The sequence below is a fragment of the Mobula birostris genome, chromosome 7 (genome assembly GCF_030028105.1).
Source record: "Mobula birostris isolate sMobBir1 chromosome 7, sMobBir1.hap1, whole genome shotgun sequence".
Classification (NCBI taxonomy): Eukaryota; Metazoa; Chordata; class Chondrichthyes; order Myliobatiformes; family Myliobatidae; genus Mobula; species Mobula birostris.
In genome coordinates, this window is record NC_092376.1 from 84,771,184 (window position 1) to 84,784,975 (window position 13,792).

At 37.4% G+C, this 13,792-nt stretch overlaps 1 protein-coding gene across 6 annotated transcripts in view; it reads right to left on the bottom strand.

The window, feature by feature from the left end:
- Positions 1-13,792, bottom strand: part of sugt1 (SGT1 homolog, MIS12 kinetochore complex assembly cochaperone) — a 183,742-nt gene that overhangs the window by 145,080 nt on the left and 24,870 nt on the right. For 5 of the 6 annotated variants that reach the window (XM_072263500.1, XM_072263499.1, XM_072263502.1 and 2 more), the window contains exon 6: positions 12,793-12,846. In XM_072263500.1, the coding sequence (XP_072119601.1) occupies positions 12,793-12,846 (54 nt within the window). The remainder of the gene's footprint in view (positions 1-12,792; positions 12,847-13,792) is intronic. The other variant, XM_072263501.1, reaches the window with a different exon arrangement.

Here is a 13,792-nt window from a genome sequence, read left to right on the forward strand (position 1 = left end):
AGCACAATGCCAGAGCAACCATAGAATGGTTTCATATTAAGAAAATTGATGTCCTTGAATGGCCCAGTCAAAGACCTGACCTTAACCTGATCAAGCATTTCTGGCAAGTCCTCAAGATTGCTGTCCACCACCGCTCTCCAACTAACCTGGCACAGCTTAAGCAATTTTGCTAAGAGGAATGGGCAAATCTTACTCCATCATATTGTGAAAAGCTAATACAGACTTATCCTAAAAGATAACTGGCTCTAATAGCTGCAAAAGGTGGTTCAACTAAGTGCTCGCCAAAGGGGGGGGTGGTGGAGAGAGAAGAGGTGAATACTTTTGAACCACTGACATTTCAGTTTTTGAATTTTTAGTTTTTCATGCTTTACAATTTTCCCACTTTTAGCTTCTACTATGAAAAAAGCACGATTCACAAATAAAATGTCTCAGTATAATTGATCAAAATCCCTGGTTGTAATACTCATTTATGTGAACAAAGGGATGGGGGCTGAATACTTTTACTAGGCACTGTAACTGGCATTTTGCCAACAGCATCTGTGTCGTCTTATCTTGTATTTAACTGATTCTGAACACATTACTATCTTCAAAACCAATATATTTAATTTTTTTTCTCCAGATCCTGAATCTGATCACCTTAGATAACTGTCAACACCCAGAAATACTTTTTTTCCTTTTCCAAAGAGTTGAGAAGAACATTTTTCTCATGTACACATCGGGACCAGTACATTTTGGGCCAATTAAGCAGCTGCCCCAATTAGCCAAAATTTCATGAAAATAGCTAAAAAGGTATAAAAATAACAGCTATTGTTTAAGTTAAAAAAATGATGCATTTAAATGAAATACACAGAACAAATTAGAACACTACCTACATCACTACAAGACTATAAAACTGTATTAACTAATAGTTATCGACTGAGGAATGTGCCTGTTCTGTTTCGTTTGTTTTTTTGTGCGGGCGGAGGGATTTGGGGATCCATGTGTCTGTTCCATTTTGTTCAGTCTTTTTGTGCGGGAGCAGGGATTTGGGGGTTGAGGTGCCTGTCCCATTTTTGTTTTTCTTCTGGGGGGAGGGGGATTTGAGGATTGGTCATCATGCTGCCTTTCTTTTCTTTCTTAGTTTTAGGACTACCCAGAGAAAAAATTCAAGTTCTATACTATAAATGAACTTTTTTACTTCATCCACTGTATGCTGCGTGTTCTTCTGATTGATTATAAGGGAACAAAATTAGTGAAGACATCAAGTGCAGTTAATGGACTACCTTCATACGATACTCTTGATGATTAATCTTCCAAATCTTCACTTTCATTGTAACATTCAAGATGACTGCCGACACCTTCAACTCCTTTGTAGTTCCTAATTGAAGTAGTGAAATTGTTTCATTTTCACTCCCAGCCATTTATGTTATCTCCAAGCCTGAATGCTAGAAACTGTAGTGAGCAAAACAGTTCTGTATTGTCTTACCGCTTATATCTCACCAACTACCACTGGCAAGTCACTGCTTTTGAACACAAGAACATGCAACTAATGCTATTTAAAAACTGTTAGCTCTAAACACAGTACCGTAACTGATGCTAGTTACAAGCTATCTGGTAAGTCTCCTGTCCCAATTAAGTTTTTGTTTTTTTAAGAGTTATCCATAATAAGCTGTCAGCCTGATTAACGGATGGCCCAATTAACTAAAATCACTGTATTCCAATACACTCTTACTTTAAAATCTTAAAGCTTTAAAATGTTAAATCCCTTACAGACTCAAGGGACTTAGGAAGTAGCATACCAAAAATATCAGTATCTAACATTATCAATTTGTTAATGTAATGAATATTTATCAGCGGTATACAAAATTCAGGATCAACAATCTTATCACTGGTTTTAGGTATCAGTAACAAGCTGTATAAAACTCTTCTCTGCAATTTTAAAAGCAAAGAATATAGACAAAGGGAGCAACAGCAGTGTACTATGTGGACATGCAGATTTGGTAACAAGAAGTGTGTGTTAATCTGTTAATTTAATAACTGGTCATTATTGTTCTCAACTGCTTTAAGGTACTAACAGAATTAAGAACAAGCCTCAATCTGAATAGCATTGTTAACAAATAAGGGCTTCTAGAACACCTCACATTCTGTCACGGAGCCAATGTACCCTTTAAGATGTGTGCTCGTACAGATCTTTTGCTACTAGCAAAAGAATTTAAACTACACACAAAAGGTTGTCACCCTCTACTTCACTGGTATGTTAAGCATATTTCACGGCTGTACATAATCATATATCTGTTCTAGTTACGGATGCCAAAGGTGTTGACAACATGGAGTTTGTGATTTATCTACAGATTTTAGAACTGGCTTATTTATACTGTTTTTATTGAAATTATTCAGTGCGCACATTCTGTTGGCACTGGGCAAAAAATTGCATATCACAAGATTTTTGCACACACTGGTCATTACAAATTAGAGGGAACATTGCAGAGCCAACACGTGGCAAGTGACATTTACACCATACGCTCCAATTCTGACAATGTGTCTCACACCTGAAACATTAACAATCTCTCTTTTCACTGATGCCCATTTCTAGTATTGTCTGCTTTTTATTTTAGATTTCTAACATCTATAGTTGTGTTCTTTTTTACTTTTAAACAGGGAATCTTAACATTCAAATGGCTCTACATTAACCAAATTTATCATTATTAATATCAGGAGAGACCAGAAATTCACCCGAATGGGCCACATATATACTGTGACAACAAAACAGATCAGAGGCTCTGTATCCTGTAGCAAATGAATTGTATCCTTACCCAATTTTTCTACCACATACAGGGTGAAAATTAAAAACATGATAGAATACTCTCCACCTGCCTGAATGACTGCAACGCCAACAAATCTCAAGAAACTCAACAAAATCCAAAATAAAGCAGCATCCATCAACCACATGAAAGATTCACTGTCTCCATGACTAGCATATAGCAGTTGCAGTATGTATCACCTACAACATATAACAAGAGAAAATCTGTAGATGCTGGAAATCCAAGCAACACATGCAAAATGCTGAAGGAACTCAGCAGGCCAGGCAGCATCTATGAAAAAAAAAGTACAGTCAACATTCTGGGCCGAGATTTTTCCGCAGGACTGGAGAAAAAAAGATGAGTAGATTTAAAAGGTGGGGGAAGAGAGAGACAAACACAAGGTGTTAGTGAAACCAGGAGGGGGAGGAATTAAGTGAAGAGTTGAGAAGTTGACTGGTGAGATGAGGTGAGAGGGAAAACGGGATGGGGAATGGTGAAGGGGATTGGGGGGTGGGGGCCATTACCAGCAGTTCGAGAAATCATGGTCATGCCATCAGCTGGAAGCTACTCAGATGGAATACAAAAGGTGTTGTTCCTCCAACCTGAGTGTGGCCTCATCGTGACAGTAGAGGAGGCCATGGATTGACCTATCGAAATGGGAATGGCAAGTGGAATTAAAATAGCTGACCACTAGGAGATCCCTCTTCTTCTGGCGGACTTAGCATAGGTGCTCGGCAAAACGGTCTTCCAATTTACGTCGGGTCTCACTGATACACAGGAGGCCACACAGGGAGCACCAGACACAGTATATTACCCCAACAGGCTCACATGTAAAGTGTCACCTCACTTGGAAGGACTGTTTGAGGCCCTGAATAGTAGTGAGGGAGGTGGTGTAGGGGCAGTTGTAGCACTTGTTCTGCTTGAATGGAAAGGAAGTCACACAGGGATTTCGTCAACTTCACCAACTTTTCTAATCAGGTTATTGATGCCATTGCTCCACCACAACACTACACAGAATATTGTACTGGTGACAACAGACTGGTTGAACATGTGAAGGAGAGGCCTGCATACTCCAAAGGACCTCAGTCTCCTCAGGAAATAGAGGTAACCCTGGCCCTTCTTATACACAGCCTCTACTGGTGCTCCACTCAAGTCTGTCATCCAGGTACTTGTAGGTCCTCACCACATCCACATCCTCACCATCAACAGTAACAGGGAACAGTGCAGGTTTAGTCTTCCTAAATTCCATCACCAGCTCCTTTGTCTTGCTGACATTGAGCTGCAGATGATTCAGCTTGCACCATTTGACAAAGTCTTCCAATAGAGTCCTGTGTTCGTCCTCCCATCCTCCCTTTATACACTCAACTATTGCTTAGCCATCAGAGAATTTCTGCAGGTGACATGACTCAGTGCTGTATCTAAAGTCTGAGGTATACAGGATAAACACAAAGGAAGCCTGTGGGACACAACTGCTGCTGGACTTCCGCCTGTAGCTCAATGAAGTAATACATAAATTTTGTGGCTGCCTTTAATTCCTCCTTTTCCCCAGTCTAAACTTTGAATTATTCAACTTTTATTTTTTGGATCTTGGAGGGAAATAGTGGTCATTATGTCGTATCCTTTAAGAAGTGGAAAACAGCTTTTTGAACCCAGCAATAAAAAGGGAAAAACTTCAAAAGAAAAATCAGAAAATATGCCTGTCTGGGCTGAGCATTTGGAACGTGCGTTGATGAGTCTCGACAACAAAATGGACAATAACACTTCTGAGCTGAAGTCATTCCGACAGAGTTTACAGCCTATTAAGGAAAATATTGTTTCCTTAACTACTGAAGAATCGAAACATCAGATTGTAGATATTTCAACCCGCTTGGAACAGGCTCAACGCAAAATTGTCGATTTAGACGCAAGATTGTGTAGGAATAACATTTGGATTGTGGGTCTTAAAGAAGGCTCCGAGAATGGGAATTTATTGGATTATTTTGCCAATTTGTTTCAATCTCTGTTTCCGGATATTCTATCTCAGCCTCCGGATACTGAAAGAGCTCACAGAATTTTCACTTTGTCAGATAAAGTTCGACCAATTTTAGTCAACTTTCTTCGCCTTGAAAGTTAAAGACCAAATCATAAAATGTGCAAGAAAACAGAAAGTCTTTTAATTTAACGGTTTCGAGATCAGTTTTTATGAAGATTATCCATGGGAAGTTATGGAACAATGGATCAAATTCATATATGCCATGAAGATCACTCATGAAAAAAGACTTTTTCCTTCCCTGAGATATCCAGCGAGATTAATGTTATTTCCTAAAGATTCTACTCCTCGTGTCTTCTTGGATCCCCAAGCGGCAACGGATTTTGTCAACTCTATTGTGGAATCGGCTGATGTATGAAGGATATTAGAGTTTCTGAATAATTTTCTGAAAGAAAACAGGCTTTGAAGATTTCGGTATGCTGCAGATACCTTCTGATCTTGGTTTGAATAAAGAATGGCTTTTTCTTGAAGACTGTTTAGTATACGGAATGAATTAATACAGCTGATAGATTGTTAACTGGTTTGGTTATCTGTTTCTATTTTCCATTTTCTTTATTAATTAAGTGATAGTTTGCTTACAGTTTATATAGACTTTTTTATATTATGGAGTGTTTAGTAATAGATAATTAGCTTTAGTTCTTTTGTTAAATAAGGTAGCAAGTTAAAGAATAATGGCGCTGCTTTTCTCTCTTTAGAGATTAAACTGTTTGGGTTAATAGTATTGCTTTGGTGTCTTTGGAGACTGTTTTCACATTCCCTAGTTAATTTTCAATGATAAGTATAAACATTTTTTTCTTCTTTGCTGGGCTTTCTTATCTTAAGGTTACATATTTTCTTTGTAAGGGGGGGGGAATTGAGAGAAAAAACTTCTATCATTATTTAAATGAGCGGCATGCAGAATTCCGTTCTTGTGCTTTTCTCTTGGGGATGCGTTCCGGCCTTCTCTCTCTTTTGCCGGATTTCTATCTTTGGGGATGGTGGGAGGTTTGGGGGTATTCTTGCATTTTGGGGTTTATCGTGGGATTTTATTTTTTTTCCACACACACTTCCTGTATCTTTTCCCATGATGGAGTTCTGGAGCATGCGTGCTTTCTATTTGGTTATATTCATCACCGCCATCTTTGATTAGCCTGCGATGCTATGCGTGTATTGTCGTGTTTGATAATAATATCCAATGGTACTTAAAACAGATAAACGTTATTAGTTGGAATGTATGTGGCTGGAATCACCCTATTAAGCGAAGGAAGACTTTTAAAATTATTAATCAATTGCAGCCTGATATAATTTTTGTTCAAGAAATGCATATCAGAACGGGCGATCAAAATAGATTTTTTAAAACATGCAAGGGCCTTCAATACCATGCTACTTGTCAAAATAAAACAAAGGGAGTATCTATTTTTGTTAAATCTAATATTTTATTTATTCAAGAAGACATCATCTCAGATAATAATGGTAGATTTTTAATTATTAAAGGAACAATTTGTAATAGAAAAATTGTCCTGGTTAATCTATACGGACCTAATGTAGATGATCCTTCTTTTTTTAAAGACGTATTTGGTTTATTACCAGACTTAAATGAATATATGCTGCTGATGGGAGGTGACTTCAACTGTTGGTTAAACCCTTTGATTGACAAAAGTTCAATCAACCAGCAGCTTCCCAGTCATTCGGCAACACTTATTAATTCCTTTTTAATTGATTATGATTTGATAGAAATCTGGAGAAATTTACGTCCTAATGACAGAGATTATTCTTTTTATTCACATGTTCATAATAAATATTCGAGAATTGATTATTTTATAGCTGATTTCCGATTTTTGTCTGAAGTCCAAAAATGTGAATATGATGCTATTGCTGTCTTCGATCATGCGCCTTTAAGCTTAACTTTTGAGTTAAATGATGTTAGTAATGTAAACTTGCCTTGGCGCTTTCCAGAAAATTTATTACAAAGTTCGGACTTTGTTAAATTTATAGAGATTCAGATAAAAGATTTCTTTCTTCTTAATAATGCCGGAGATGTCTCGAAATTGATTATATGGGATACACTTAAAGCATATTTGCGAGGTCAGATAATATCCTATTTAGCTAAACTCAAGAAACAGACAAAAATAGGGTTAGGTAGAATTTCAAAACAAATTAGAGACCTGGATAACACTTATGCAGCTTCTCCTAATGTTGATTTATTTAAACAAAGGGCTGAACTTCAATCACAATATAATTTACTATTAACTTATCCTATTGAAAGAAATCTGCTTAAATTAAAAAGTCAATTTTAAATGTTTGGAGATAAAAGTAACAAGCTATTAGCATCTCAACTTAAAGCAGTTAGAGCTAAAAGACAAATTTTTAAAATTCGTAAGGGAGATGGTAGTTTAGCTTGTAATTATGAAGATATTAATAAAATTTTTCAAGACTATTACAGTGAACTCTATAAATCTCAGTTTCCAGCTGATCCTTCTAATATGCATGCCTTTTTACAAAAGATTGATTTTCCTAGAATATCTGTTGAAGATCAGCAAATTCTTGATGCTCCTTTTACTGAAAGAGAAATTCAGAAAGCTATTCTTTCAATGCAATCTGGTAAAGCTCCTGGATTGGATGTTTTTTTTGTAGGATCTTATAAAAAAATTTGAAGATTTACTTACTCCTTATATGTTGGAAATGCTTAAAGATTCTTTTCTGCTAGGAGAGTTATCTTCCACGTTTTATGAAGCTTCTATTTCTTTAATTCTTAAGAAAGATAAAGACCCTCCTGATTGTGCTTCATATAAACCTATTTCATCATTAAATGTGGATGCTAAAATTCTTTCAAAAATAATGGCTAATCGGATGGAGAATGTACTAGCTAAAATTATTTCTCAGGATCAAACAGGTTTTATAAAAGGCCGTTATTCTTTTTCTAACACTCGGAGATTGTTAAATATTATATATCCATCCCTCTCTAAGACTCCCCAATGTGTTGTTTCTCTCGATGCTGAAAAGGCATTTGATAGAGTTGAATGGAAATACCTATTTAAAGTTTTAGAGAAATTTAGCTTTGGTACTAATTTTAATAAATGGATTAGATTGATATATAGAAGCCCTATTGCCACTGTTATTACTAATAACTGTAGATCCCCCTTTTTCCGACTTTCGCAGGGTACGAGACAAGGATGTCCGTTAAGCCCTTTGTTATTTAATTTGATGTTGAAAACTTTGGCTATTGCACTTCGTGAAGCTAAAAATATTCAAGGAATTTCTATAAATGGGACTATTCATAAGATCTCCCTTTATGCGGATGATCTTTTGGTTTATGTTTTGAATCCCGAAGAATCTATTCTTAGTTTATTGAAATTACTAAATGAATTTGGATTGTTTTCAGGATATAAATTAAAACCTGCAGAAAAGTGAAATATGTCCTTAAAATGATTCTGCTTCTGTATATGATGACATTCCTTTAAAAGTTACGGATTCTAATATTTAGGTATTATCATCACTAAAAATTATGGGGACCTTTATACAGCTAATTTAGTTCCCTTAGTGGATTATATGAAGCAATTTTTTTCTAGATGGAATCCACTTACACTTTCGTTAGCAAGTCGAATTCATCCAGTTAAAATGATGATTTTACCAAAATTTTTATATGTATTTCAAAATATTCCTATTTTTCTAACTAAGAAGTTTTTTGATCAGGTTGACTATTATTTCATCTTTTGTTTGGAATAGTAAAAGACCAAGAATTGGAAACTGTCATTTACAAAAATTAAAAAAGGACGGAGGTCTTACTTTGCCTAATTTAAGAATGTATTATTGGGCAGTTAATATACGTTATGCTTGTTCTTGGTTATATTGGACCGATAAAAAAGAACGACCACCTTGGGTTGATTTGGAATTGAAAATTGTGAAACAATTTCATTTAACTTCGTTATTAGGAGCTGCTTTACCTGTACAATTAGCCAAAATTTCTATTCTAAATATAAATCCTATGATTAATCAATCATTACGAATCTGGTACCAGTTTCGTTAAGTTTTTTAATCTTAAAAAATTTAACCTTTTTAGTTTAATTTATCAAAACTATTTATTTAAACCTTCACTTTTCTCTTTGGAGGAATAAAGGAATTTTTCCCTTTATGGATTTGTTTCAAGAAGGCCGATTGATGTCCTTTGAGAAATTAGTAACTAAATACTCTCTCTCATATTCACATTTTTTGCAATATCTTCAGGTCAGACCTTTCTTACAAGAATATTTAAGTAATTTTCCATATATACAAGGCTCTGACCTGTTAGACATTATTTTAAAAATGAACCCTTTAGTGAAAGGTTTCATTGGGAAAATTTATAATTTACTATTACAACAGGATAACTATCCTTCACTTAAGATTAAGCAAGATTGGGAAAGAAAGCTTAACATGACCTTGATAACAGAGGATTGGTTGCGAATTTTGAAGCTGGTTAACTCTTCTTCGATTTGTGCCAGTCATTCTCTAATTCAATTTAAAATTTGTACATCGTTATTATTTGACAAAGGGGAGATTGCCTAAAATATTTCCTAATGTAAATACTGTAATAGATGCAAAACTGAGATAGCTACATTGACACATATGTTTTGGTCGTGTTCTGTATTAAAACAATTTTGGAAATCTATTTTTTCTACAATTTCTAAAGCTTTAAAAATCAATTTACAACCAATAAATTGACAGTTTTGTTTGGTATAATTCCTCAATATATTCACAGTATTTCTATATCAGACCAATACATAATTGCATTTGTCACATTATTGGCCAGAAGGGCTATTTTATTAAAATGGAAAGATGCCTCTGCTCCCACTTTGATACAATGGTTCTCTCAGGTGATGCTATGTCTTAGTTTGGAAAAAATTAGAAGTCGAACTTTTGATCCTAGATTTGACTTTGAGAAAAGGAGCGGTTCTTTTGCCGGTTATTATCATTTGATTTGAGTTAATAAAGATGGTCCTTTTCTGATGCTTGGGGACGTGGATTTGGTTGGAGGATTGATGTCTTTTTTTTAAATGGAAGCTTCTATGGCGTATAGCTCCGGGTTTGTGCTCCAATTGGGTTTTTTCCCCCGTTTTTTTTGTTATTAGGGTTTTTTTTTTGTTTTAGTTAGTAGGAGTCCTTTTTTCTTTCTTTTTTCCATAAAAAAGTTAAAAAACTATATTAAAAAAATTGCTGCTTATAGCCATGTCTGACACACAACCCTGAAGCTTCACAAACTGTGGTCTCCCAGTCAAGTAGTCCATTATCCAGGATACAATGGAAGCGTTAACCTGTACTGAACGGAGCTCCCCCGCCCCCAGCTATTTGGGCTGTATGGAATTGAAGGCACTTGAGAAATCAAAAAACATGATTTTCACAGTACTGCTCTGCTTATCCAAATGGGAGTAGGCTGTGTTCAGCAAGTCAATTCCAACGTGCCCCTGGTAGGTAAACAACAGGGGATCGAGGGCCGATCTGACTGGGGTCAGAGGTAAGTCAGGTCCAGCCACTTGAGGGTCTTCATGATGTGTGAGATCAGGACCACTGGACAGTAGTCATTCAAGACTTTCAGTTGGCCCTTCTTGGGTACTGGGACTACACATGATGTTTTCCACAGTCAGGACCTTTTCCAGGCGGAGACTCAGATTGAAAATGCACTGCAGAACTCCACACAACTGCTCAGCACACTCCTTCAGGACCTTGGGGTTCACACAATGCGGTCCCAATGCTTTACTCTGTCTGAGTTTCCCCAGAGCCCTCCTCACCTGAGAAGGTAAGTCCATGATGACTGGGGACTTGGTAGAAGGTGGGAGCTGGCAGAGGTGAACATCAGTACGACAGCAGTTAGTAGCAGAGCAGTGGATGGCAGGTGCAGAGCAAAGAGGGGACGTAGACAGTAGTAGCCTATGTTGCTCATCCAGTGTTGAACTGGAGGGGGGAGGCAGAGGACGGTAGGCTCTGAGTGGAGATTCCGGACTGGAGTGGAATCAATGAGGGATGCTCAACAATTGTGGTAGGGTTTGAACGCTATAACCTCCTAAAAAGCCCAATCTTGCGACACAGGGGACAGGACAGATTTGCTTCCAGATGACCTCAATGCCTTCTATGCTCGGTTTGACCACTAGCGCAGTGGGGAACTATACCACACCCCCTCATCTCCCAATGATCCTTTGTTCCCAGTATCTGAAGATAACTTGTGGGCTGTCTTTGAGACAGTGAATCCAAGAAAAGCATCAGTCTGGATAGAATAGCACCTGGTCGAGTTCTGAAGACCCGTGCAGACCAACTGGCTGGTGTATTCACAGATATCTTCAACCTCGTGCTCCAGCAGCGTGAGGTACTCAGCTGCATCAAGCAGGCTTCAATCATACTAATGCCCAAGAAGAGCAGGGTAACCTGTCTAAATGACTAAGACGCCTACTTATATGGCACTTACATCCACAGTGAAGTGTTTTGAGGGGCTTGTTTTGAAGCACATCAGCTCTTGTCTGAATGGTGACGTGGATCTGCTCCAATTTGCCCACCAAAGCAACAGGTTACAGCAGATGCTATCTCAATGGCTCTTCACAGAACTGGAACATCTGGACAGCAAAGATGCATACACTTGGATGCTTGACAGCAAAGATGCATACATCAGGATGCTCTTCATCGCTTGGCATTTAACACCATCATCCCCTCAAAATTAATCAGTAAACTCTTGAAGACTCTTGTCAGTTCACATTGGCAAAAACATCTCTTCCACAATCTCTATCAGCACAGGAGCACCACAAGGATGTGTACTTAGCCCCCTGCTCTACTCACTTTACAGCCATGTCTGGGTGGTTAACTACAGCTCCGACATCATGTACAAGTTTGCTGATGACACCACTGCTGTGGGCTGTATCAAAATTGGTAATGAATCAGTATACAGGAGGGAGATTGAAATCTTGGCGGAGTGGTGTAATAACCATCTCTCACTCAATGTCAATAAGACCAAGGAGCTGATTGCAGTCTTCAGGAGAGGGAAACCAGAGGTCCATGAGCCAGTAATCATGAGAGGGTCAGAGGTGGAGAGGGTCAGTAACTTTAAATTCCTGGGTCACTATCTCAGAGGACCTGTCCTGGATTCATCATATAAATATTATTGCGAAGAAAGCACAATAGCACCTCTACTTCCTCAGGAGTCTGCGGAAATTCGGCACATCATTGAAAATCTTGGCCAACTTCTATAGATGTGTGGTGGAAAGGCTGTATTATGGCCTGGTATGGGAACACCAAGCCTTTGAGCGGAAAATTCTACAAAAGGCCCAGTACATCATGGGTAAAACCCTCCAACCACTGAGCACATCTACTGCAGAAAAACAGCATCCATCAGAGTTCCTCGCCAACCAGACCATGCTCTTTTCTTGCTGCTGCCATCAGGTAGAAAGTACAAGTGTTTCAGGACTCACACCACCAGGTTCAGAAACAGTTACTCTACCCCTCAACCATTAGGCTCTTGTACAAGAGCTTCAGTGGTTCACCAACTCTTTCTCAAGCTCAATAAAAGTCAACCTTGCTGGTTATGCCCAAATTGGAAAAAAAAGATTAAAACAAAAATCTGCAGACCTTGGTAAAAGTCCACCTCTATCATAGAATATGCCTGAAAGATTTCCTCTTAGTCCACCGCGTCTTTGGCATCCATTTACACTAACCTGATTTTGTTCATGCCACATACCCAAAAACGCTCCCGATCCTACACTCATATACGAGCCAATCATCATGGAAGGAAACTGGAGTAGAGTAAAGCTCACATGATAACTTGAAGAATATGCAAACTCCACACAGAGGCCAGGCACCGAAGCAGCAGATCTATTAGCTGTGTTTCCAATTATCAAATACTGCATTGACATAACAGATATAGTAACACAACTGATTTAATGTATAAAAATTTAATTTGTACATTAGAAAGTGACAACAGAAGACTAACAATTTAAACATACTCAATATCCTCTTAATTAGTACACATTACAAGTAAAATAAACTTACAATCCAGGTTTTCTTTGCAGGTTTTGATCCAAGTGTTAAAGTTGGCATTTTCTGCTGTAATATACGTGAAAACCGTTAACTATCTGAAAATGCACTTTAATGTGACATACTTAACAACTTAACATAGGATTTCGATTCAAAACCAAAACTTATACAAGAACAAGGAACTTTTAATTCCAACAGGCTTCTAAACTATTTAGTTCAGAAATGTTAATTTAGGCTGTAAGAGGAAAAACTGTACAACCTAAATCAAGAATGTGAACATTTGCAAGCACAATAATATTACACCATAACAGTATCACGATGCCAGACAGACAATGTCAATATAAACAAAGAAAATATCAAGCAAAGGAAAGTGAAAAGCATGGACAAGATCCAAGCAGTAAGCCACCGAGCCTGAAACACAAAAATCTAATAATTCAGCCAATATAGAAACTGGAACACACAACTTTAATATGCAACTTAATTTTATATGAATATGAAAGTTAATTTTGATCCAAACTCTCACCACACAAATTAAAGGGTATTTGCATTATTTTATTTAGATACAGATCGGAACATGCCCTTCTAGTCCAACGAGCTGACCACCCAGTAACTGAGCTCTTTAACCCTTGCCTAGTCACAGGACAATTAACCTAAAAAAACAAAGGCAGGGCTTTGGAATGTGGGAAGAAACCAGACCACCCACAGGAAACCCACATGTTCACAGGGAGAATGTACAAATTCCTTACAGATGGTAGTGGGACTGATCAGGTAATCATGTAATGGTTATTTTGCTCTCTATCCACTCACCATTTTCTGTGCTTTCTTTGAACTTGCTTGCTTGCACATTTATTTCAGCTTTTAAAAATATCAATTTTAAAGTATGCTGGAGTATTAATAAAAATGATATACAGTGGCATGCAAAAGTTTGGACACCCCCGGTAAAAATTTCTGTTACTGTGAATAGTTAAGTGAGTAGAAGATGAACTGATCTCCATAAGTCATAAAGTTAAAGATA